The sequence below is a fragment of the Larimichthys crocea genome, chromosome VIII, assembly GCF_000972845.2.
Source record: "Larimichthys crocea isolate SSNF chromosome VIII, L_crocea_2.0, whole genome shotgun sequence".
Classification (NCBI taxonomy): Eukaryota; Metazoa; Chordata; class Actinopteri; family Sciaenidae; genus Larimichthys; species Larimichthys crocea.
In genome coordinates this window covers 14,031,045-14,053,746 of record NC_040018.1, presented here as the reverse complement: position 1 = coordinate 14,053,746, position 22,702 = coordinate 14,031,045, and the positions used below count along the sequence as shown (strand labels likewise).

General features: G+C 40.3%; 1 protein-coding gene across 4 annotated transcripts; it reads left to right on the top strand.

Annotated features, from left to right (window-relative positions):
* Positions 1 to 313: 313 nt before the first annotated feature.
* Positions 314 to 22,338, top strand: usp10 (ubiquitin specific peptidase 10). 4 transcript variants are annotated; one of them, XM_010731483.3, is made up of 15 exons: positions 314 to 633; positions 6,721 to 6,789; positions 6,975 to 7,020; positions 7,440 to 7,499; positions 9,453 to 10,676; positions 13,174 to 13,265; positions 13,717 to 13,826; positions 13,924 to 13,982; positions 14,063 to 14,166; positions 14,550 to 14,649; positions 15,139 to 15,319; positions 16,214 to 16,379; positions 17,127 to 17,271; positions 18,672 to 18,737; positions 19,203 to 22,338. In XM_010731483.3, exons 1-15 carry the CDS (start codon positions 613 to 615, stop codon positions 19,388 to 19,390), a joined length of 2,631 nt encoding a protein of 876 aa, XP_010729785.1. In that variant the 5' UTR covers positions 314 to 612; the 3' UTR covers positions 19,391 to 22,338. The 4 variants fall into 4 exon arrangements, with proteins under 4 accessions (XP_010729785.1, XP_010729783.1, XP_010729787.1 ...); XM_010731481.3 differs by having other exon boundaries at positions 9,450 to 10,676; XM_010731485.3 differs by lacking the exon at positions 7,440 to 7,499.
* Positions 22,339 to 22,702: the final 364 nt, after the last annotated feature.

The window sequence follows — 22,702 nt, the reverse complement described above, 5'->3', positions numbered from 1 at the left end:
CAATTGGCTGTTGCTAATGTAATTGAAAATTTGTAATATGATCAGAACAGCCAGTTGAAAGTCAGATGGGGCCCTCTAGTTTACCATGATTATTTTTAAATTGTGCTATATTTGGCATATTCCTAAATTAATATGATTATTCATTATTTTCACAGTAGTACTTGTGGTTGTGAAGGAGCGCCTATAATGCGATAATAACTGTAGGAAGGCTCTGCTCCTTCTGCACACCAAAGGTCACAGTGTTAACAGGTGGTGGATTATCTGTGGTTAAAGGTTGAAGACTTTTATTGTGAAGTCCGGGAGCAGACCGTCACCGGAAGTGTTTGTCGTCATTCCTCGAGCTCACGCTGCCGCTTACAACCGACCGCGCGCTGCTTTTTGGCTAGCGAGCGAGGAAGAGGCTCGACAGAAATGGCGCTGACGGCAAGGCGAGCAGCATGAAGTGCTGATGCATTACATGGATCAAAACTCACGAGTGCCAGGACAACGTCGGGAAAATGACAATGGCGTCGAAGTAGGACACCTTTTGTAACTGTCATTACAAACCTACAACACCTTTCCCCGGGAGAGTTTTCATCTTGTCGGCGGAGAAGAGGAGACCTCACCGGGAGCATGGCTTCGTACAGCAACCAGGTAGCTACACTAGCTGTGCTAACGTTAGCCTGCAAAACAACTCCTAACGTTATTTACGGAGTCACGACCGCCCCTCATTATTACAATACCCTCTTCTGAAATAGTGTCACAATGCAGTAGCAATTTGCTCAGGCTCGTGTTGTGATTTGAAACATCTGGCTGGTCGTGTCATTGAAAATGTAAGTACTAAAAAAAAAAAGTGCTTGCTAATGCCCCCCCTCCTCCTCCTCCTTGCCTAAGCCTCATTGAAACACCAGCATGGCAGCTAACAGGCCCGTGGTCCCTTCATTCAAATGAGACAGCGATACTACATGCTGCACTTTTTTTCCCCCACAACATGACAGCCTCGTTTGGCTAAATGACACGAATTCACGTTTAATCCAATGCTGGCGACACTTTAGCGAGAGATCCCACAAGTGTCATGTGTTATTTTCCCAGAGCTAAGTGACACAGAAAACTGCTGCGTGTATGCATGGCCCACCTGCCTACCGCTGCGACGGGCCTTCCCGAGCGCATTTCTCCATAACTGCGAGTTAGTTTTTGCTCCCGCTAGTTAGGAGGCGTTTTGATGGGTTTTTTGTTGTAGTGTTTATCGTGTGTGTGAGTGTTTCGCCGTTTCCAAGCAACTGTGAGTAAGGATATGAGCATTTATTAGCCTTTAGCAGGCTAATCGCTTTGCACAGGTGGTGTGGTTTATACTTTGCAGCCAGTCCCGCTAGCTGGTTAGCTCAATACAAATGCGACAGTGGTGGGGCCCTTGGTTCATAACGAATATTTACTTTTTTTTTTTTTTTTTTTTTAATGGAAACAATTAAAAGCAGGATCGAGCGTGGCGTCACACCGCCCGGCTCCGTCAGATGTAGGTTGTAGGTAGCTTAGCAAGTTTGGTGTCATTTGTGAGGAAGTTAGCTCTCATGTGGGAAGGCCCATTTTTGAAGTGAAGACATGCAAGGAGTTTACTGCAGTGTTAACCCAACTAAATACATGTATGAAAGTATAGCACTGAAGTACAGATATCAATGACTTGAGTGGGTTTTTTTTTAATTTATTTTAATTTGATGCAACTTTCCACTTTTACTCCACCACATCTCAGAAACAGATGTTGCACTTTCTGCTGTCTGTCACCTTTCAGATTACATATGTTGTATTCTGTCCACTATAAACCACGTGTCTCTCCAAACTTGATACATTTCTCTGCCAGTGTGAAGGATTAGAGGAAGTGTCCGTTTATGTGTTGAGCAATGCATGAATTAAAACTCACTGAGATAAGCTGGAAAATGCTTTGTCACACGGCCTCTCTGAGCGCATGAAAAGCTTCTGGCGGGCTACCGACACTACAAACATGTGTTCTGCTGTAACTCAAACTAAACACCAGTGAATGAAGTAGTTTAAAACTAGCACAGCCTTGAACAACTACAGCAGTGAAATGCTGTCATACGCATATAATGTTAAAACACAGACAGGGCCATTTCCTTTTTTTGCAGAATGAGTACTTTTTATATTTAGGTACATTTGGCCGATAATATTTAAGTTTTTACTTAAGTAGGGGAAGTAAGGGAAACCTCACTAACGACTTGATTCTGCATGATTACACGCTGCTGCTTCTTCGTCTTCCTGCCCTCGAAATCCAGCCAGTCTATTGGCTAACTGTTCAGCAGAGTGAAAGTGCACAGGGGGAAACCCATCTCGGCTTGTGTCAAAACAGCTTTTCACGTCAAAGTTTTTTGGGGTTTTTTGCATGTTAAATGAATGATCATACTTGTGCCCATTAACATTTAATTATCTTTCAACGATGGGGCTATTATTGTCATATTCTGTGTAACAGTTGGCCTGTTTTCTCAGGCAACTGATTTTGGACCCGTGTCAACTATTTCATTTGGTCTGGTTGCCCCATTTGGCAACCCGTTCTCCCTTGTTACAAAAACTCATTTTTAATCGCGCGCCCTCTGTGTAAAATACTCTGTGCACAGGCAAAGGAAAGTTTTGCCGTCCCATTGATTTACTCTGAAAAGAAGTTGATAAACAGGTGGAGCAGGCCTAATAATCAGTGGCTGAACAAGACACACAAGCAGTAAACAGATTATAGTCTTGAGTAGCAACGTTCAAAACAGGTAATTCTGGAAATTCTGCATCTGCAAAAAAATGATGGCAAACAAGATTGTATGTTTTAACCTCCTACAGGGTTCCAGAAATAAATGTAGGCATCTTATATTAGAGAAGGCCATGGCGGGGGGAAAAGATTTAAACTGGCTTGTAAATGTCACATTGAAGCATAAGTGTGACAACAGTTACTTGTTTTCTTTTGTTTTCTTTGGCTGTAAAGTCTTGACAGTTAATTATGTGTCTGTTTAGTTTCCGCCCAACGCTCCACCAAAGCATAAATATGTGAGTGGGATAGTAATCCTCACCACCCCCTTAGGGAGTCTACACACTGTATGCACAAACAAATGACACTGTCATCCCAAGTTGCACAGAGTTTGCAGTTTCGTCATGCTAGTGCATACAAAATGAAAATGCATCAAAAGTGTTGCTACAGTTTCAGCAGTACTTACTACTACTACTACTACTACAACTTAAGCCCAGGCTCAAATGTTTCAAATATTATCCCTCGCATCGCAATTACATGTGGTGCAGGCATTCATGATCTCCGTAGTATGAATCTTAACTTTCCCATTTTTTCCATCTGGCCTCAACCACAGGTTGGATTTCCCACATTTTTACAGCACACATTGTCAGCAAGACCAAGCAGTTTCAGCTGTACTTTGAGATTAGCATGTTAACCTTAGAGTGTCACACTACTAACATCAGGACGGGAACTATACCACAGCCAAACGGTCAGTACCGTGCATGCCCCGGTGTGTGGCCTTAATGTGCCTTCTAAATTTAACCACCCCCGCGGCCATTCTGGCAAGCCTGGTCATTGTGGCCTTAAAAGAAAGTTGCACATTTCTTATATTTAAAACCACATGTGGCTCATCAAATGAACAAAGTCACATGTTTATCTGTGCTGAACATGACCGTTGTGAAACAGTCAGGCTTTCTTACTACTAGCACTCATTAACTATCTGTCGCTGAAACATCTCTGTCACCATAATCTTCAAATAAATGGACACGGTCCATGAGTTCCACCCAGATAGTGGCTGCTGTCAGTGATATTTCAAGCTAACTGTGCATTCCCGAAGCCCAAGGTCTTCAAATGTCCAAAAACCAAAGAGATTCAGTCTGTCAGAAGCTGAAAGCAGTGGATTATAAAAATAGGTTGGTTGATCTGTTTAATTTTATGTTTATCGACTAATTGTTGCTGCTTCACACAGCATTGATTATGCCACGCAATGGTAGCAGAGAGCTTTTATGAGCCAACCTGTTTGTCACCACGAGGAAACTGGACATTAGAAACAGTTCTCAGTGTAAAACGAGCCACAGCATCACCAACTACAGCCTCCACGTTGACAGTAAAGTTGAATCAACATCTCTATAAAACACTTTTAATGAACTGAACATTATAACACAGTAAAATATATTGCAGGGCTCTTATATTAGTGCATGTCTAATAGTTAATGGGGCGTTCAGATTTATCCGACTGCTTGTATTAACTGATGGAAAAGTAACCATGTGTAGTAACATAGAATTGAGGATTGATACATTGTCACATCATGAGGCCAGTAAAGAGTCCTTCTCTCGTCCAGGTGATGGAAAAGTATTGCTGTACGCAGTGTTGTTTGTGACACCACGAAATAAACACGCAAGCATAATATGAAATGATAAACAACCCAATCTAACGGGTATCTGGATGTCCGAATAGTTGAGATTCAGTCAAGAAGAAATGTTTTACTGCTGACTATCAATAAATGAAGGCGTTGACGTTTGTCTGGTAGGACTGGTCTGGTAGGAATTACTGTCTCTAATGACAGCAATTCCTTTCCTCCAGAGTCATACTACTGTTTTGCATACTTAGCAATAGTATATTACTACATCACAGCAATATGAAGGCACAGGCAGGCTCCAGGGATTCATTGAAAACTAGTCTGACCTTATTTGTAGTGGTGCTGCAGCATTTTCATGCTTAGCCAAGTTGTCCATTAATAACTCTGCATACCAATTTAAGAGAACAAACACAGTAGTGCTGGCTGTGCCCCCTGTTATGGTGAGAGTACAAAGACTGTTTTAAAGCTACAGTCTGATTTTGGGGGGTGTTGTGACCAGTTTATACAAGAAACGAAGTTAGTTTGTAAGACGTGTTTACTGAGCACGTTGAAAACTGAAAGTGATCCAAGTTGGTGAACTGTAAAGACAGTCCTCATCGAGAGGGGAGATTGGGACCTGATGTCACAATGTCTGTAAATGGTAGGTAATTGTATAAAAATGATACATATCATATTCTCATACTTTTTCAGTCCATCCCATTTGTTATGCTTGACCCTATCTATACCCCTGATCTTTGTGCGCGCGCGTGGTGTCGTCACTAAACGGTGTCGAAATCCATACAGATGGCTAATTTGTTGTAATCCTCAGTCCAAACCAACAGCAAGGGAAGCTTAGCGTGGTATGTGTGGCATGCCTGCGGAAAGAAGCAAAGGGACATTCTTTCTGTTGTGATTGTATTAGCCATCCCAAGGCCGTCGGATTATGGCTGGCTGTTTGTCGCTTGTAGTGCCATTTCAGCAATGTGGGCCCTCGCGTGGGGCCTCGTTTGCAAAGAGTTACATATGCTTGAGCTGCACTTTCTTTTCTCTGTGCCTCCCCTTTCACGTCGTACTGAGAGGATTAACGGCATAGCTAGTGAGTTCATGTCACCTTTTCTCTTTTGCTTTTTGTTTTGCATGCACATGTGGACACTTGCGTGGCACAGTGCACCGTTTTCCCTGAAGGATCATCTGTCAGGGGTGTAGCTACAGTTGATTTTGCTCTTCATATTGAGTAAAAAAACACTGTACTAAATAAATAGGATTAAAAGATAGAGGAAGCTAGAGCAGTACTTCATCCTCCTGTTCGCACTGCACATTTGTAGGTCCTACGATGAATTACAGAGCCAGTCTGTTCTTTTATTTGTTGGTACTCTAGTAATTAAGGTTGATGAGGCTGATGATACTAGCGTTTAAGTCTTGAGTCTGAATTTGAAGCCCATACGTATGGTAGAGAGGGGGAAGTCGCTAGGAGAGTCAAAACCTGCAAGCTAATTAGTTTGTTGCATTGTTGGCCACAGGTAAGTGATCAATCATGAATATAGGTCACCAATCTGTCCTTGTCTGAATAATAAAGAAAACAGGTTTAACACGACACACATATGTCATCAAACCCCTTTGATCCATACAGGTTGTCCTCCCATAAATAAATAATAATAAAAATAACTATTACAAATGACTAATACAATATAGTGGAGCAAACAGCAGTTTGTTCTGCAAACAAAAGTTTTGGTGAGTGTGTCGGGGCAGTGTTCATTGTGCATGCAGTCAGCCACAAATGTGGTTATGTTAAGTGACTTATGTTTTGTGTGATTTATCATTTATTATTGACCATTTACTGCTCCAGATTTCCAGCTGACGTAAGGAGGACAAATGAACAAACACTTTGTTTGTCTGGATCCATGTCTGTCTGTGTTACAAGCACACACATGCACTTTAAATTGTGTTATCTGTGTTGACATGTCAAAAACCTACTTAACTTAAACAAAAAACAGCCCCCCTCCTGGAATCATATCCAAGCTATTTGTGCTCATAGTTTATGTATTACACGGCATGACTCATCACCTCATGATGTGCTTTACCTTTGTACAAGCTAGCGTTTCAGTCGTGACGGGGCGTTGATGGTTCTGATAGGTCCTCCTTTGCACCCAGATATCAAATGACTCTGCCTTTTTGAATCCGCTCCAGTAATAAGATAGTGCCTTATCATTTTCTGTAAATTATTAGACTTTTCCCTGATTTGAGCTTTATTTATATTGATGCATGATCTCAAGTTTCAAGACCTCTATGGTAATTCAAGATTTACATTTTTTTTTTTAAAGGATTTCTTCATTTTGATTTTACAATATATATAATGTCTTTCTTATAAACTAATATTTTCTGTTGATTTATTTTTCCTCCACAGTACATCTTCGGGGAATTCAGCCCTGATGAGATCAATCAATTTTTTGTGACTCCACGATGTTATGTTGAGGTAAGAAGCTGGATTACAATTTTATATAAATATATACACACACACACACACACACACACACAGTTATAAATATTTGACCATGATGGTTAAACCTTTACTAGGAGATTCAGTCAAAAAACTGTAATTCTTTAATACTGGTGGTGTTTTAAGGGTGGCTTGTAATTTTGCCTTTTGTTTCCTCACAGCTTCCTCCGTTCAATGACAAAGTCCCGTGCGTCACTCAGTCTTCTGGTATGTACATTTCACATACACTTGATTCCTATCATATTTATATATATTTTTTCTTTTTGAAACTATGTTAGATTTACCCTGCTGTCTCTCAGGAGCTGACTATTCTCATGCTCTCACTGTAGTTTTTCAAAGCAGGTCTTTATAATGTAACAGACTTGCCTGGCAGGGAGCTGCTTTTCATGTGATTTTTATTTTTGCATGTAGTTATACATACAGTATATTGTTAAGCATGGATGAAAAATCCCAGTAGATATTGACCATTTAATTATTTTAAGAATACACCAGCCATTTTCATTCTTTAAATTTTGAGCCACCAATAAAAAAAAAAAGAAAAAAATGTAAGAGCAGCCACCTGTCTTTGAAATGGTACCCGTTTGCACATGACATTTGCCTTACCTTGATTTGTATTGATTATTTAGGAAGTTACTGCACTCCTGCTGTACCTTATATTATGGAGTCTATGGGACTGCAGGTTTGCGGTGAGTTGAGGAGTCTGACACCCTGTGGCTTGAATAGCTGTTGTACGTTTGCTGTAAAAATCCAGGTTTCAAAAACTGGTGGCTTTCTAAACCTTGCGCCTGTATTCTTTCTCTTGCCTTTTGGTCAAATCTGTAGAGCTTTGCATGCACAAGATACTGTCAAGTATCTTATCTTCTCTTGCAAATAATGCATTTTCACCACTGCAGATCTACGAGATGAATTAAAATTGGGTTACATTTTCGTATGATTTAACAATCACAGCTTATTTATCTGAGGGCATAGTAAAGGTTTTATGTGGTTGCTAACGTGTGTACACATTTAGCCTGACTAAGGTTTTACTGCTTGAATGCATTTCACAGTCATGAAGTGTGATTTCAGTAACACTAACAGAAGATCTTCTAATCCCAGTAGAGGAAGTAACTCTATTTTCATACTTAACCCTTGCAGAACATCAGTTAGTCCATTTGGGTGACCAGTCAGCTGTGTCATGATGAAAACCTCTTGGAAGAAGTTTCTGATTTGCACTTACTAATGTCTTTTGTTTGTTCACCTTCTCACTTTGCGCCTATCACTGCATCATAATGTACTATTTTAAAGCTGCCATGCAACACATCCTAACTAAACAATGAAGTACATTTATTTGTATTGATGACGTTTGTCAGTGTACATTGTTCTACATTAGTGACACAAATGATATTATAAAAGGAAAAGGAAGTTTTTCAGAAATGGTGCATGTTGATGTACATCAATTATGTGCAGGTATGAAAGTATTCAGAACATTTCCCCTTTGGCATATCTCAAACATTTGAGATAAAAATGCATTATCTTCATTCCAACTACATTTCACTATTAAGTCTAAAATTTAAATAATATTTGGGATAAATTGCCACACCAGAAAATCACCATCAGAATACAAACTGTATGGTTATGTATGACAGCCATAAAAATTTAATCAGTTGGAAATATTTGAATATGGCAATTTATAAAAAATATTGTTTGAAGGTGGGTAGTGCCATGCAGGAATGTGTAAGGTAGGCCTGTTATCTCTTCTAGTTTTCTGTTATTTGTCTCGATCTGTTTTCTCTCATATTGCATCACTTAGTTCAATCTGGGTAAGAGTGCCTTTTTATGAAAAGATTTTAGATGAAATTCTAATAGTGAAGAGTTAAAATGAACCCAGTGATCCTTGTTACTGTCTGTCCATCAAGGTGTTGTCAAGGGACCGTGTCACCCCATTACACATGGACAAATTATACACACCTTAATTAAAACAGATAGTTTGGACAATTAAATTACAAACTGAGTAACAGCCCAAGCAGTAAAAAGTAGTTTACTACAGTTTTTATTTAAATATGATATTTACTTTTATTTTAATAATTAATTCTTCTGAAATCTAAAAATAGATAGGAATTGTTCATATGTAAGTATTATTCACTGGTCCATTAATAACTAGATATTTAATGGCTACTGTCCACTAGACTTTTCACAACTTTGATTTAAGATTGTTTTACCAGATCATTTCAGATTTATCAGATCCACCTGCTCTCTGTCTGGCCATTTGATGGCTGGCTGCTACCTGGAATGAAACAGCCCCAAGAATTTACTATCTTCCTCTGTCTAATTGGAAATGTTAAATCTTGAATTACCTCATTTCTGGATGTGTTAGCAACATTCCTGGGATTCACACGAGCCCAGAAGGAATGTGGTTTTAGTTAAGCATTGACACAACAGTAGCTGTTAGAGCAACAAAAGGCGTCCTGTGGGAATTTTTTTTCATTGGTTTGTCTGATCCTGTCAGAGCTCTCATGACCCCTTTTTGGGTGATGGCGTACTTGTTCAGAAATATGGATTTTACCTCTGCAGCAGAGCATAGAATACAACAGTATCTGTTTTAGGCTGTTTCTTTTTCAAACTAAACTGTTTCTAATTGATTGAAATGTCGTCTGCAGCAGAAGACTATCAGCGCATTGAGTTTGGCGTTGACGAGGTGATGGATTCCAAGCCTATTGGGATGAACGATCCTTTATACAAGGTGTCGAGCACCCTCAACCCCCAGGCTCCAGAGTTCATCCTGGGCTGCCAGTCAGCCCAGAAGGCCCAACAGACGGCCGCTCCAGCAGCTGATGTACCCGATGGAACGCACTTCAACTCGCTGGATGGCCCTGATTCAGAGGCCTCAGCCATGGACAATCACCAGGCCTGCCAGGACATGGATGGACTCCCTGGCAGTCTGGGACAGCGGGAGAGGAAGAAAAAGAAAAAGCGACCGCCGGGGTATTACAACTACCTGGACCCATCAACTGGCAATAGCAATGCAGCAGATGGGACGCCTGTGACAGCACTGGTGAACGGACATGCACTCGGTGGCCCACACCACAATGCTGAAGATGTGGACGGTAAGGCATTGTCAGGGGCTGAACTTTCCACCCCTGGGCCTGTGTCAACAACGGCATCAACAGCTGCTGTGGCAGTGGCCAAGTTTGCCCCCACATCCACTGCCAATCAGAGGACTTGTGATAGCCCTGATGACTCTTCTTTGGACTTAACAAGTGGAGCTGCCTCTTTATCAGATGGCAACAATGCAATTTCCTCCTCTTCATCCTCTTCTCAAAGCAGAGGGATGACTGAGGGGCCAAGGACTGCAGATCAGCAGCCAGATCATTTGGCTCCACAGAGCCCAGAACTTTCAGATCCTCCACACAGCCCCTGCTCCAAATCACCACTTCCTCCTTCAGCTGCTGTGGCCATCTTCTCTGTCGCCACTTCCATTATGACTACTGAACTGGAGGGAAGGGAGCTGGCGGACAGTGGGGTGGCCAATGGGCTAACAGAGCCTGATACTCCTGTCAGTGCAGATGGACACAAAGAAGACTGTGAGAGTGGGGAGCAGGCTCAGCAGGTCTCCCCAGACTCTGCTGCCCAACCGGTAGTGACAGAGCAGGGCCATTCGCCTGCAATCCCAGCTGCGCCTGCTGCCAACCTCCCCAAATCTTGGGCTAGCCTCTTCCACAACTCCAAGCCTCTGCCTGGGGGCCCTCAGGCCTTTGTGGAGGTAAAGAATGTTGTGGAAGTTGTTTCTCCCTCCCTCGCTACGCCAGAGCAGCCTGAGAAAGTTGGGGAGGTCAAAGATGGCCCTGTCCACGTATCAGAGGATCCCATGGCCCCAAAACTTGCAGGTATTATATGAAGATGCTCAGATGTTGTTTAATGTTGTTTCAGCTCAAAGTGAATTGCTGCTAACTGCATGCCCCCTCCACTTGATGGCAGTATTGAGACGACTGAACTGTTCTTACTCCATGTGTTCTTATGTGGGTGTCAGCTTTCAAACTTTTGATGTTTCAGAAGAGTAGAAGTGATATGTGACGTTACCTCATCCTCTGCTGCTGATTATCCATCTAATACTCATACATATATTAAGTTTGAGTGCCTCAAATTTCCCAGTAACGCTTTGCTACAGGTAAAGGTTACAGACATGTTGCATTCATGTTCAAGCAATTCAAGAAACAAACACTAGATGGTGGTGCTACATCCAGAATAGCTGTCACATATTAAGTCATCAGTCACATTTGTGCCTACTATTATAGTAGGCTACGAAAAGCTAAAGAAAGCTAAAGAAGGGTTTGTTTTTTTGTTTTTGTTTTTTTTTTGGTTTTCTTTAAATGTTGTAAGGATTCTGTTATCTTAGAGGCTAATACCCTTTTTAAGTGTGATACCTTAATAGACGCGCATGGTAAGTTGTGTGCAAATGTATGTTTTACGTTGTTGTGACATGGTTACTGGAACATTATTTCAAGGTGTGGTTTAGATATCATGAAATATGAATTTATTATTGAATAGCCATAGCTGCAATTTATATATAACTTCAGACATTTAACTCCAACAAAGGGAGATTTAAAAAAGGAAAAAAACAACCTTTTAGCATCCATTGATGGGAAACCGCCTCATTTCAGCCAGAAGAAGGGAAAATGTCTTTCCTTGAAACGTCAGTTGAAGTGAACACACAAGCACAAATGAATATGATTTGAGACGGCTTCGTTTATTTAAGACCTTGCAAACAGATACAAGATGCTAAGTGTTTTGTTGTGCCAAGTCATTCTGAACTGTGTTTTCCATGCAAGTTGTTTTGTCTGCAATGAGGCTTTCTGTTTGACATCTGTCTGTTTAGATTAGCTGGTCATGCCGCATGTTTGTATACATGTTTGGGTGGTTGTACAGTTGTTCTCTGTGTAAGGGAACACACCAGGGATGGTTTTCATCTCCACTTTAAACACAACATGCACATTTCCAGCATACAGTCTCTCTTCTAAGGTACCCAGCATTTATCAGATGTAATTTGAGATGCAAAGTTTTGATTTTACAGCAACAGTGTGTTACTTATTCATGCTTTTGAACCAGAAAAACATTTTGACTGTATTTTATCTGGAGTAGACGCTTTCCTTAGTTCGACAGCTATCAGTCAATACCAGTTATCTTAAAATGAGAACCACTAGAATTGCGTAACCTGAAAAACATTGGTGGGTCATCTCAATTGTTTTTCCTATAGGAGAGTAGTAAGACATACTAAGTCTAAAGACGAGTGCGATTTCGGGCAGATGGAAACTTGTCCTCACTGTTCTGAGTGCTGTGCATTTTAGTTCCTAAACAGTTTTATTTGAATGTGATCGTTTGATAGTGTTTAGTCTGCTCCAGTGTTAAGCGCCACAGAGCTCCACGTGAAACTTGAAAGAGACCAACCTGCTTTCACATAACCAGCGTGGAGCCACAGACCAGCTGTTTGTATAGTCTATATAAACTGAGGTGGCGTAATCCCCAGCGTTGCAGCAAGTATGTAGTCTACCTGAGTATTTGCACACCTGGAAGATGGTCACAGGTGTGTAAAAATTACAAATGGGGGAGCTAGCAGTTTTAAAGTGATGTACAGAATAATGGACAAGAAAGCAGCTCAGTTCTGCATAGTCCACATGGAGTTCCCAGTACTGTCTGCAGCATCAGTATGCCGCACCTTTCTACTAGAGAAGTAATTCAGGTTTTTGTGGGTCATTATGACCCAATGGCATTTTTCGGCTTAAATACTTTATTCTTCTTTGCTCTAAAACCACATTACCCTAGGATATGTTTTATAAGTTTCTCAAAGCCGAGTACAGGCATGATAAATAGGTTTTAATTAACAGCTATGTACATTAACTGGAAACACCTCGGCTCTAAAGAGAGCCCATTTCTCCTTTGTTAAAGTGAAGTCAGTGATTGGCTTATGATAATGTCTATGATAATGTCTTTCTTAAATTATTTACATACATAAGTACAATGTTGAGTGTACCATGATGTGTATATGTTATCCTTGGCCTTATATAAATCAATTGTGTAAAACTATGTCCACGTTACCATGGGAGCTGTGTTTTTGAATGACAGTCTCCCTTCCTAGGCGTGGTACAGCAAGTTCTTACTCCTATTCACACGTCTCTTGTGCTTTTGTCACAAGTGACAGGGATAGAGAAAGGAACATTTGTGTTGTAAAAAATGAAAATCAACTGCTATATAATGTTCACCACTATATCAGAGCGTTCATGACTGAAAGTGTGCGCTCACAAAATCATACTGCTGTGAGTTTTCATTGTTTGTTGGAGTTGTATTGGGCAACCTGTTTAAGAACGTTGTGTTTGTTTGAATCCCCAGAACTTATTGAGAATGTGAAGTTGATACATAAACCAGTGTCTTTGCAGCCGAGAGGACTGATCAACAAGGGAAACTGGTGCTATATCAACGCTGTATCCTTTTGCACCTGCAACTTTTTTTAACCCTTCAACACTATCTCCACATGTACATGTTTGGGTAGCATAGCTAGCTCTTATGTTGGTGCTGAACCAAATACCACAAAGGACAAAGTCGTAGGACAAAGGCCAAGTCGTAGGCAAGAAGTCGGTATGTGTTTTTAAAATGACTTTGCCATTGTGTAATGTAATTGTTTCTCTGGCTGACACTTGCTGTGGTATGAGTGAAAAATGTCATTTCCTCCTCGGTGACTACTATTTTTGTTGGCATTTTATAGAGACTGGTGATGACATTGAGACTCTTTCAAAGAATTCAATAGACATCTTACAAGCTGCAGAATGACAGATTAGAACTTATTAATCCATGGGTAAACATTAGAAACATTAAAGCAGCTCATCGTAAAGTAGTTCCTACATGCTGTTTTCCTCCCTGACTCTAAACACTCAGACCCTACAGGCCCTGATCGCATGCCCTCCCATGTATCACCTGATGAAGTCCATTCCTCTGCACAATGAAACGCAGAGACCGTGTACCTCCACACCCATGTTAGACAACTTGTAAGTAGCATTTCTGCAAGCTGATAACAAGTTGCTGAAACGTGTTTGCACTCAGAGATGTCACATTTATTCTCATTATTATTTATTCTCCTGATAGTGTACGGCTGGTGAATGAGTTCAACAACATGCCCGTGCCATCTAAAGCCAAACAGCAAGGTGAGATGATCGACAGAACCTCGAAAGATGTTGGGTATTGTTTCCTGTCATCATCACTGACGTAGGATTTGTGTCCACAGCTGTTGGTGACAAGGCCATGAAAGACATTCGGCCCGGTGTCCCCTTTGAACCGACCTACATTTATAGACTCCTCACTCTCATCAAGTCAAGTCTCTCTGAGAAGGTAAGCGATGCTGCTGAATATTCATTGTAATGCAACAAGGTGTTTTTTTATTTTTATTACACTCTTTGAATAGTCATCTAGAACATGCAGTGCTTAAAAGGGAATGTTCAGAATTTTACAGTTCACCTGAATAAAGGCGGTTATGTGCATTATACATGCTGAGTCAGTTCTAAATCAGTTTTAATGAAGGAAATTACTCAAATACTCTGGTTATCTTTGGATATTTAATGAGGTTTAAGCTCATCCTGTCTCACTTCCCCAAATGTTTACCTCAGTGAATGACTGATCGACTTTTGTAATGTGCGCACACTAGTTTTATTTGAGACTAAGTGTTCTTGATAGTGTTTTTAATTGGTGCTGATGTACTGGTGCCTCACTCACAGGGCCGACAAGAGGATGCGGAGGAGTATCTTGGCTTCACTCTTAACGGATTGCATGAGGAGATGCTGGCTTTGAAAAAATTAATCTCACCTCAGGAAGAGAGTAAGCATCTTTTTACAACTTCCAGTGTATTAAAGCATGTCACCAGACAGATAAGATCATCATTTTGTTCTGTATATTCAAACTACACCAAAGCAGGTGAAGCATCTGTTGGCAAGTTTGTGAGGTTTCTGTGCTTGTTGTTCAGATTTAAATTAAATAAAAATATCACCGACCAGCTCAGTAACATGACAAGCAATGCATTACATATTGAACTGATGGATGCCATTACAAAAAAAAAAGCAGGTGTGACCTGACAAACTTAACATTTTTCAACAGTGGAGAGTGTCTCAAACTACAGTAAATATGCATTTCACCACACAAATCAGTTTCAACTTCAGTTCAGACTTCTGTCATTTGGTCATCGAAGTTGGAATTCTAGTGAATTTCCTGCAACTTGTAAATTGGCTCATTTTTACTTCAGTGTCATTTGAAGTACTTTGAGCTTTTGACTTCTTCTAAAGTGGTTTTCTTTCATGTTTTTTTTAACAGAAGCTCCAACGCCCAACGGGCCAGAGTCCCAGCCAGGTGTGGAGGAAGACGTTGCTGATAAGGACGAAGAAGGTAGTGAGGATGAGTGGGAGCAAGTTGGCCCCAGAAACAAGACTTCCATCACTCGCCAAGCAGACTTTGTCCGCACACCCATCACTGATATATTTGGTGGGCACATCAGGTACGTTGACAGATCAGATATTTCAGAAATACATTTTTCCGTGAAGCAAAAATAATGAGCCCTGTGTTTGGGAAGAAATTCTGATGGCCGGTGATCTTAGACACATTTTTTGTGCCTAATGCGTTATTTCTTAGAAAGGTAAAAATGGCTTATTGGTTATGGCATCTCTTCGCAGTTAAACACCAACCTTGAGAGATAATTGTACCATTTTCAACCATGCCGCGCAGCTTCTGATGAAAAGTTTTAAGACCTCTGTTAATGGTGGTGTGCCACTAGCCATCTCCAGCTTCTATCCAACCAGCTCCACAGTCCTTCAGAGTATCAGCCAAGCCACCGTGGGCTGATTGTGGTCAAAAGTCTCGACAGCAAGACGTGGGGCACACATTCACAAACAAAGGTCTTAACTTTCAGACAAATTGGAAAGTTAAGAACCTGTGCGGGTGTAGTCTGCCTAAATAATATGTTCTAGAAGGTTCTGGTCTGGCACACTCCAGGTCTACACTGGTTGCACAGTGTCCTTTAAAGGATTATTTTCTCAGAAATGGCAACCCGAGAGAAATGGAATATAGGAGTGTATGTTTACAATGTGGCATGTACGCCTACTGAGGTTGGCTATAACCATGATGTTTTTAGGCACTATTCTGTGTAATTGGTCTGAATCACTGTTACAATTTGAAAGTTATTTTTCCAGTTTAACCCCTGTAGCATGTTTTTTGTTTAAAATCTTCCAGGTCAGATGTTTCACTCAGAATGAACTTAGAATAATTTAGAAAAGTCTGGCCGGTCATTTGATTCCAATGTTGATGGAAGTTTTTTATGGAAATATTTATTTTGGTATTGAAATCTTTCTTGTATCTTCTAATATCTAATCTGGTGGTCTTGTTTTTTTGTCAGATCGGTGGTGTATCAACAAAACTCTAAAGAGTCAGCCACTCTGCAGCCTTTCTTCACCCTGCAGCTGGACATCCAGTCAGAGAAGATCCGCACTGTCCAGGAGGCTCTAGAAACCTTGGTGGCAAGAGAGTCGGTCCAGGGCTACACTTCTAAAACCAAGCAGGAGGTAAGAATAAAACACACTCTCATGCTGTTTTAACATCAGTGTCACGTGCTATCAGATCACAGAAATGTAAGTAATAAAAAGATCTGATTGCTAGCCTTGACTTTTATTACGTTCTCATATAAGCTGTTATATTCACTGCTGTTTTTTAATTATATTTAGGAAACATTTATAGAGCTTAAATTAAAGGATTTCTGCTTTAATTTACTTTCATATAAATGTTTTTCTCTTGACCACGTGCACTGATGGTTTAACATAGCTGAAGCATATTGTTGGCTGCACATGGTAAAACAACATAAATCTTCATTGAATCCCTGAAATCTACTGAAGAAATGGTTCAGTGAGCGAGCATCAAGCTGGAACAACTGGTCCAGGGAACATCTGCTCTACAGCTGTAACGGGCATCTTTGTATCAGATAAACCTATCACTCTGGTCTTTGTCATTTTAGACAGACAGTTGGTCTGCAGACTGGCTCGAGTCTTTTGTTCTTTTAAAAGCCCCAAAATGTAATGATTCATGAGTCACTGCTTTGAAGGGCTCAGCAAGCGCTTGCATTTCAAACAAAATGTTACTTGTTGGTCTGCACTTGTCTCATCCTTGTTTTGTTTATAACTTTATTGGGTTTTAATTTACATCCGTAGTTGCAAATAAACTCTGGAGGCTTTTGATGCAACTTTGTTTTTCTTGGGTAATTTACTACTATCACGGTACGTTCTGTGACTGCACAGTTTTTTTTGTCCTTTTTTCAGATTGAGATTAGTCGGAGGGTGACTTTGGAAGAGCTGCCCCCTGTGCTGGTGCTCCATCTCAAGAGATTTGTTTTTGAAAAGACTGGAGGCTGCCAGAAACTGACCAAGAACATTGATTACCCCGTTGACCTGGAAATCAGCAAAGGTATGCACCCACAATCGACTGAGCACCTAACAGCCCTATTACCTGCAAGATACCAGAATGAGGGTCAAAGTGATCACACATTAGCAGGCTTCTCAATCTTAGCTGTAGATAATTAATTCCGTGAGTTGGTCAAAATAACCTTAAAGTGGTAAAACAATGTTTCGAGTCAACCAAAGAAAACCATAGACTGAAATCCTTAATTGTCAACGTGGGGGTGGGATTTTCATGTTATTTCTAGTTTAGCTATAAAAAAAAAACAGGCTTTGGTTGCAAGAGTCCGTGTGGAGAACAAAAGAGATAGAACTCATTGGCCAACCTCGAAACCCACTGGCTATCATCTGACAACAATTTAGCTTTGTATTTTTTTATTTTGTAAAGGTTATCTGTGGTCATGTGCAGAGATCTTTTCATAGAGATTAGCAGAAATGTCTTTCTTGTCATTGTTTCGTATCAAGTTGCTAATCACACTGCAGAGGCAGTCTTGGCTCAGATATGTTATCCGTTTTTCGGATATCTGCTGGCTACATTGAAGCCCAGAAACACTGGCTGTTGACCCAAAGGCTTAGCTGTCGTCAGACGATAGCCAATGTGTTCTGCGATTGGCCCAACCTGGGGGAGTAGCCATGTGCAATACCATGTGCAACATACTAATGTCAAGTTCAGGAGGATAAACAACAAAATTAACACTAAAACAATTTAAAACATGGCAAAACTCACAGCTTTCAGTGTGGACTTGGGTCATGGATAAGTCACAATCAGTTGGCCCTCATTAAGAAAGTAGTCCGCAGTAAAATATGCACACGTTAACATCAAAAACAAATTTTATTGACTCCTCTCTTCTGTCCTGTGAGGCCAGTGTAGTGATTTGTTTTTGTTCCATTCCTTATGTAAGTCATGGAAGATGTCATCAGCCTTCATTAGTTTGAATGGGTTCAAAGTTTAGCAAAATTTGGCCCAAATATTGGATTCAGAAAGCTTTTCTCCTTTTTATGAAAGTAAAACCAGCGACTGACCAAATTCTCATTGATCCAGTGACGACCAACCAACCAGAAGGTGTCAGCCTATTCCTCAGAGAAAGATTAATCAGTCCAAGTTCATAATCACCACAGAGTAGTTTCTTTCCCAAACTGAATGATATCTGTACAGTTTGGCAGTTGCTCACAAATATGACACTGTCACACACTTATTGTTATTATTATCATTCAGAACAGTCTTCAACTGACTTTCAAGGTCCTCTGTTATTTAAATGAGTGCCTCGCATCAGCATGAAGGCAAAGTCTGTTCATTTTCCTTAACAGGCCAGCAGCAAAAAATGTCGCAACACATTCTGTATTTAATTATAATTAAAGCAGCACTTTGATCTAATCAGTGGATTTTCCAAACCGTGATTTCCTTCTCAGATCTCTTGTCCTCTGGAGTGCGGAGCAAAGTTGTGAAAGGCCAAAGAACTTACCGGCTCTTTGCAGGTGCGTTTTGTGTTTTGCTGTTTATGTATTTCAGTCACATTATTACATCTGCTGCCATGTAATGTTGTTTTTGCTTCATGTTGTCAATGTGGCAATTGTGAAATTGTGTCTTTCATCCACCACAATACAAAGCACTAATAAATCATTAATGTTTTTGGAATTAAATCTTTGTTTTGCCAAGTAATACTTGATTTGACTGGAGTAAAAGCCATTTGTAATTAATAAAAAGTTATGTGCCCAGTAAATAAAATAAAAAAAAGGCTTTTACTAATAACCATCAACTGTGATTGATTTGGATTGAGTTCAGTCCCACTTTAAGCCCTATAATTTAAGATCAGTGAATCAGAATCATACATTTTTGAGATTCGTGAGTCAATCTTCAGTTCCTGGAAGGGGAATGACTTTTTAATAAAATATCCTGTTTTTCTAACATCTTTCTCCCCCTCTGCTTCTCAACTTAAACAGTTGTCTATCACCATGGGAACAGCGCAACAGGAGGTCATTACACCACGGATGTCTTCCACATTGGTCTTAACGGCTGGCTGCGCATTGATGACCAGACAGTGAAGGTCATCAACCAGTACCAGGTGGTGAAGCAGACTGCAGAGCGCACTGCCTACCTGCTGTATTACCGCCGTGTCGACCTGCTGTAGACACACACACACACACATCCCAACAATACACGCAAGAAAACCCGAATATATCCACAAACCGCACACGAAAAACATACATGCTCAAAATGCACTTGTTGACATTACAGTACATCTACACATGACAAACACACACAAAACTAATGAACAGGAACACTGCCCAACTTGTTCTCTTGCAAGATTTTCCTCTTCTTCCCTCCTGTCCCTGCTTTCCTGAGAACCAGCTTTTCCAACACCTTTTTCCTCGTCTCTTTTTTCTTTTTGGAAGAAGAGAAAACAAGCTGCATTCACAAAGATTTCCCTGTGACTGCCCTCTCTTCTCTGTGCACCACTGCTGTTTTTTTTTGTTGTTTTTTTTGTCCTTTATTGTTTTACTAAAGCAACAAGGAAGGTGGGGTTGGGGTTACAAGTTAGGACCTGAGACTCGCCCTCTGGATGAGCCCACAGCTCGGCTCAGATAGCAAACAGTGGACTCACACGGGAAAGAACTATGTACCACAGGCTGCAAGTGGACTGCTGCGGTAATTTCTCTTGTTTGAATTACCTTTTTACAGAAATGACCCAGAATTATCAGTGTTTGCCTTTTTAAGTAAAGGAGAACTGTTGGCCTAACGAGTTTGCAGCAGTTTAAAAGCCTATTTGAATTTGCCCTTGTGCATTGGAAAGGCCCAGCACCAGCATTATCATGAGTCTCCTCCCACGGCCAGATCGCCTTCTTCTCTGCCACCAACAACTCCTCCTCCTCCATTTCCTCACTTTTACGATGCTTTTAAATCTAGGTACAACTTGAGCCATCAAAAACAATGGGGCGGGGGTGAGGGAAGATAGTTGGTACATTGAATGGGAACTGAACAGCCGCCTTGTCTGAGAGATCCTTGTTATGTTATCTGGGTTTAGATTTAGAGAGACTATCTAAAAAATAAAAAAAAATAAAAAAAAATATTAATGCGCTTTAGAATTTAATAACAAATATGCTTCTGTGCACAAAGTATAAACTGATTGATTACAGTATGACAGGCAAATGCATATTTTGCAAATATTTAGATTAAAATGTTAAAAAAAAAATGACTAAAAATTTAGCTGACTGAAAACTTGTTTGGGTCCTCAAGGACTGTGCCGGTTTTTAGACTCAGTTCTTGCACTGGAGAGATGGCAACCAATCGAGACAGATTCCACTGCAAAACCTGCCCTTGTTTACTTTGTACATTTCCTTCTAAATCCATTCATATTTTTTGTGTTGTTTAAGGTTCCACCTGTGTATAGGTGGCTTATCAGTGTAGTTTTTGAGCCACACCACCCCTCTTACCCCCCAACTCAGCAGAAAGCGGGGGCTGCCTTAGGTTCAATGTGTGATGTTTTTCCACTCAGTGTACAAGTCTAACCCTGATCAGGCACCAAACAGCAAGTCTAATGTCTGAAGAGTTAGAGGAGTGTACCTGACACCTGTGTATTTACTCTTTTGTGGCTCAGCAGTTCCTCCCAGTCGAGGGACGCTGAGCTTTGAGGGGAAGTGGGACTACATCTGTGCTAAGCTCTGCATAAAGACCCTGGATATGTGCACAAAAAGAGATAGTGTTTGCTTTTGTTGAAGATATTGAATTTCTTTTCTCTTCTTTTTGATCATTCATTGATTGTGATGACTTTTGTTTGACTTACTAAACAATGTTTTTTTTTGTTTTGTTTTGTTTTTTGTCATTGATCATTTATCGGCTGTTCCCATGCTCTCGCTCCCTTCAGAAAAATATGCTTGCATTTGAATTGGTGTTTGAAAAGAAATTACACAAGCTAAAGCACAACAATGAATAAAATTGAACTAGATATTTGCTTGATATTTATTTCCATTTTTGTCATTTTCACTATATATTTTTTGTTTTGTTTTGTTTTGCTGAAGACCCATTTAATTCAAACCACCAGTGTCAGAATCTCAGTATTGAAAAAAAAAAATGTGATCAGATCAAGTATTTCTATTTCGGTTTGTGTACTTTGACCTTTTCACCCATAAAAATCCTGCTTTTTGTCTGACGGACTTCCTCACACATAGTTGTCCATAAATTAAAACAAGGTACACAGGTGAGAAGGTGGTTGTCTCACATATCTTTTCCAGTACTTGATTTTGAAGTTCATGAGACTGATTCTGTTCAGTCTTTTGAATTTGAAGTCATATTTTTAACAAAATGACAATGTCACGTTAGATATAAATTATTTTTTAGCATCTATGTGATATTATTACATGAACATTATGAACAGAGTCCCTTTTTTTTTTTTTCTTTCGTGTGTGTCAAAGTCAAAAGCCTTTTCCCAGGTAAACCAAAGGACAACATTCTATCGGCCCTAGAGCCTCTCCTTCAGTATATATACAAACTTTGTTTTTGCCCTCTCCATCCGTGGTCTTGCAGCCATGTCTCGACTCATTCCACACTGCAAACAGGCATGCAATCTTCATCATGCATAATGTTAATGATAGTACAGTTGTGCTGTTGGCTTTTTAGTCATTTCTGCACAAATTGTGACATTTGTTGATTTCCATATTTTTTTCCCCCCTTTTTGAGAAAAAAAAAATGTTTTTGAGAGTTTGGGACTTTGAACAGACACCATTGAGCTTTCTGTTGTATAGTTTTGTCTCACTCTCTCATGGCTGGTCAGGAAATGTGCTGGTGAAATGCTTCAATAATGTCTCTTTTCAGTATGTGCTAACACTATTGTCTGCTGGGAATTGTTGGGATATTGACCTAAAAACAAAAATCTATACTGTCTTTTAATTTCAAGCCTCCAGCATTCTATTTTGTTAATTGTTCAAATAAAGGATTGTGCAAAAAGCAGTTTGCTAATGAGGTGTAGTCAGAAGACTACTTGGCTTTCTTATAATACAGTAAATACTGAACATCTGCAGTCTCTACACTCTGGACTGGCCTACAGAACAATGTGCACAATAAACCAAAACAACAAAACGATCCACAGTGTCTTGGTCTACCACACACTGCTAATTGGTCTCTTGTTCCTGCATGTCAACATATACTTTGTATTGTATTTGTAGTATGTAGTATCCCCCCCCCTCCTCCCTCCTGTGGTCTTGCTGGCTGCCTCAGTTCCCGCACTGCTCTCTTTAGGGCCGAGGCTGAGCCCGCCTCTGTTTGCTTTGATGGGAAGCAGACCCATCATTGAAAAATTTGCCATGTAAGGTTTTTCTGCCCTTTTAGTATTCCTTACTATTTATTCCCTCCTTACTATAGCTTGGCCGTCCACTGAAATGTGGCTTTGCTCTCAAAATTACAATCAAGGAGCAGTATTTTCCTTGTTAATGTCTGAAGGCAACTA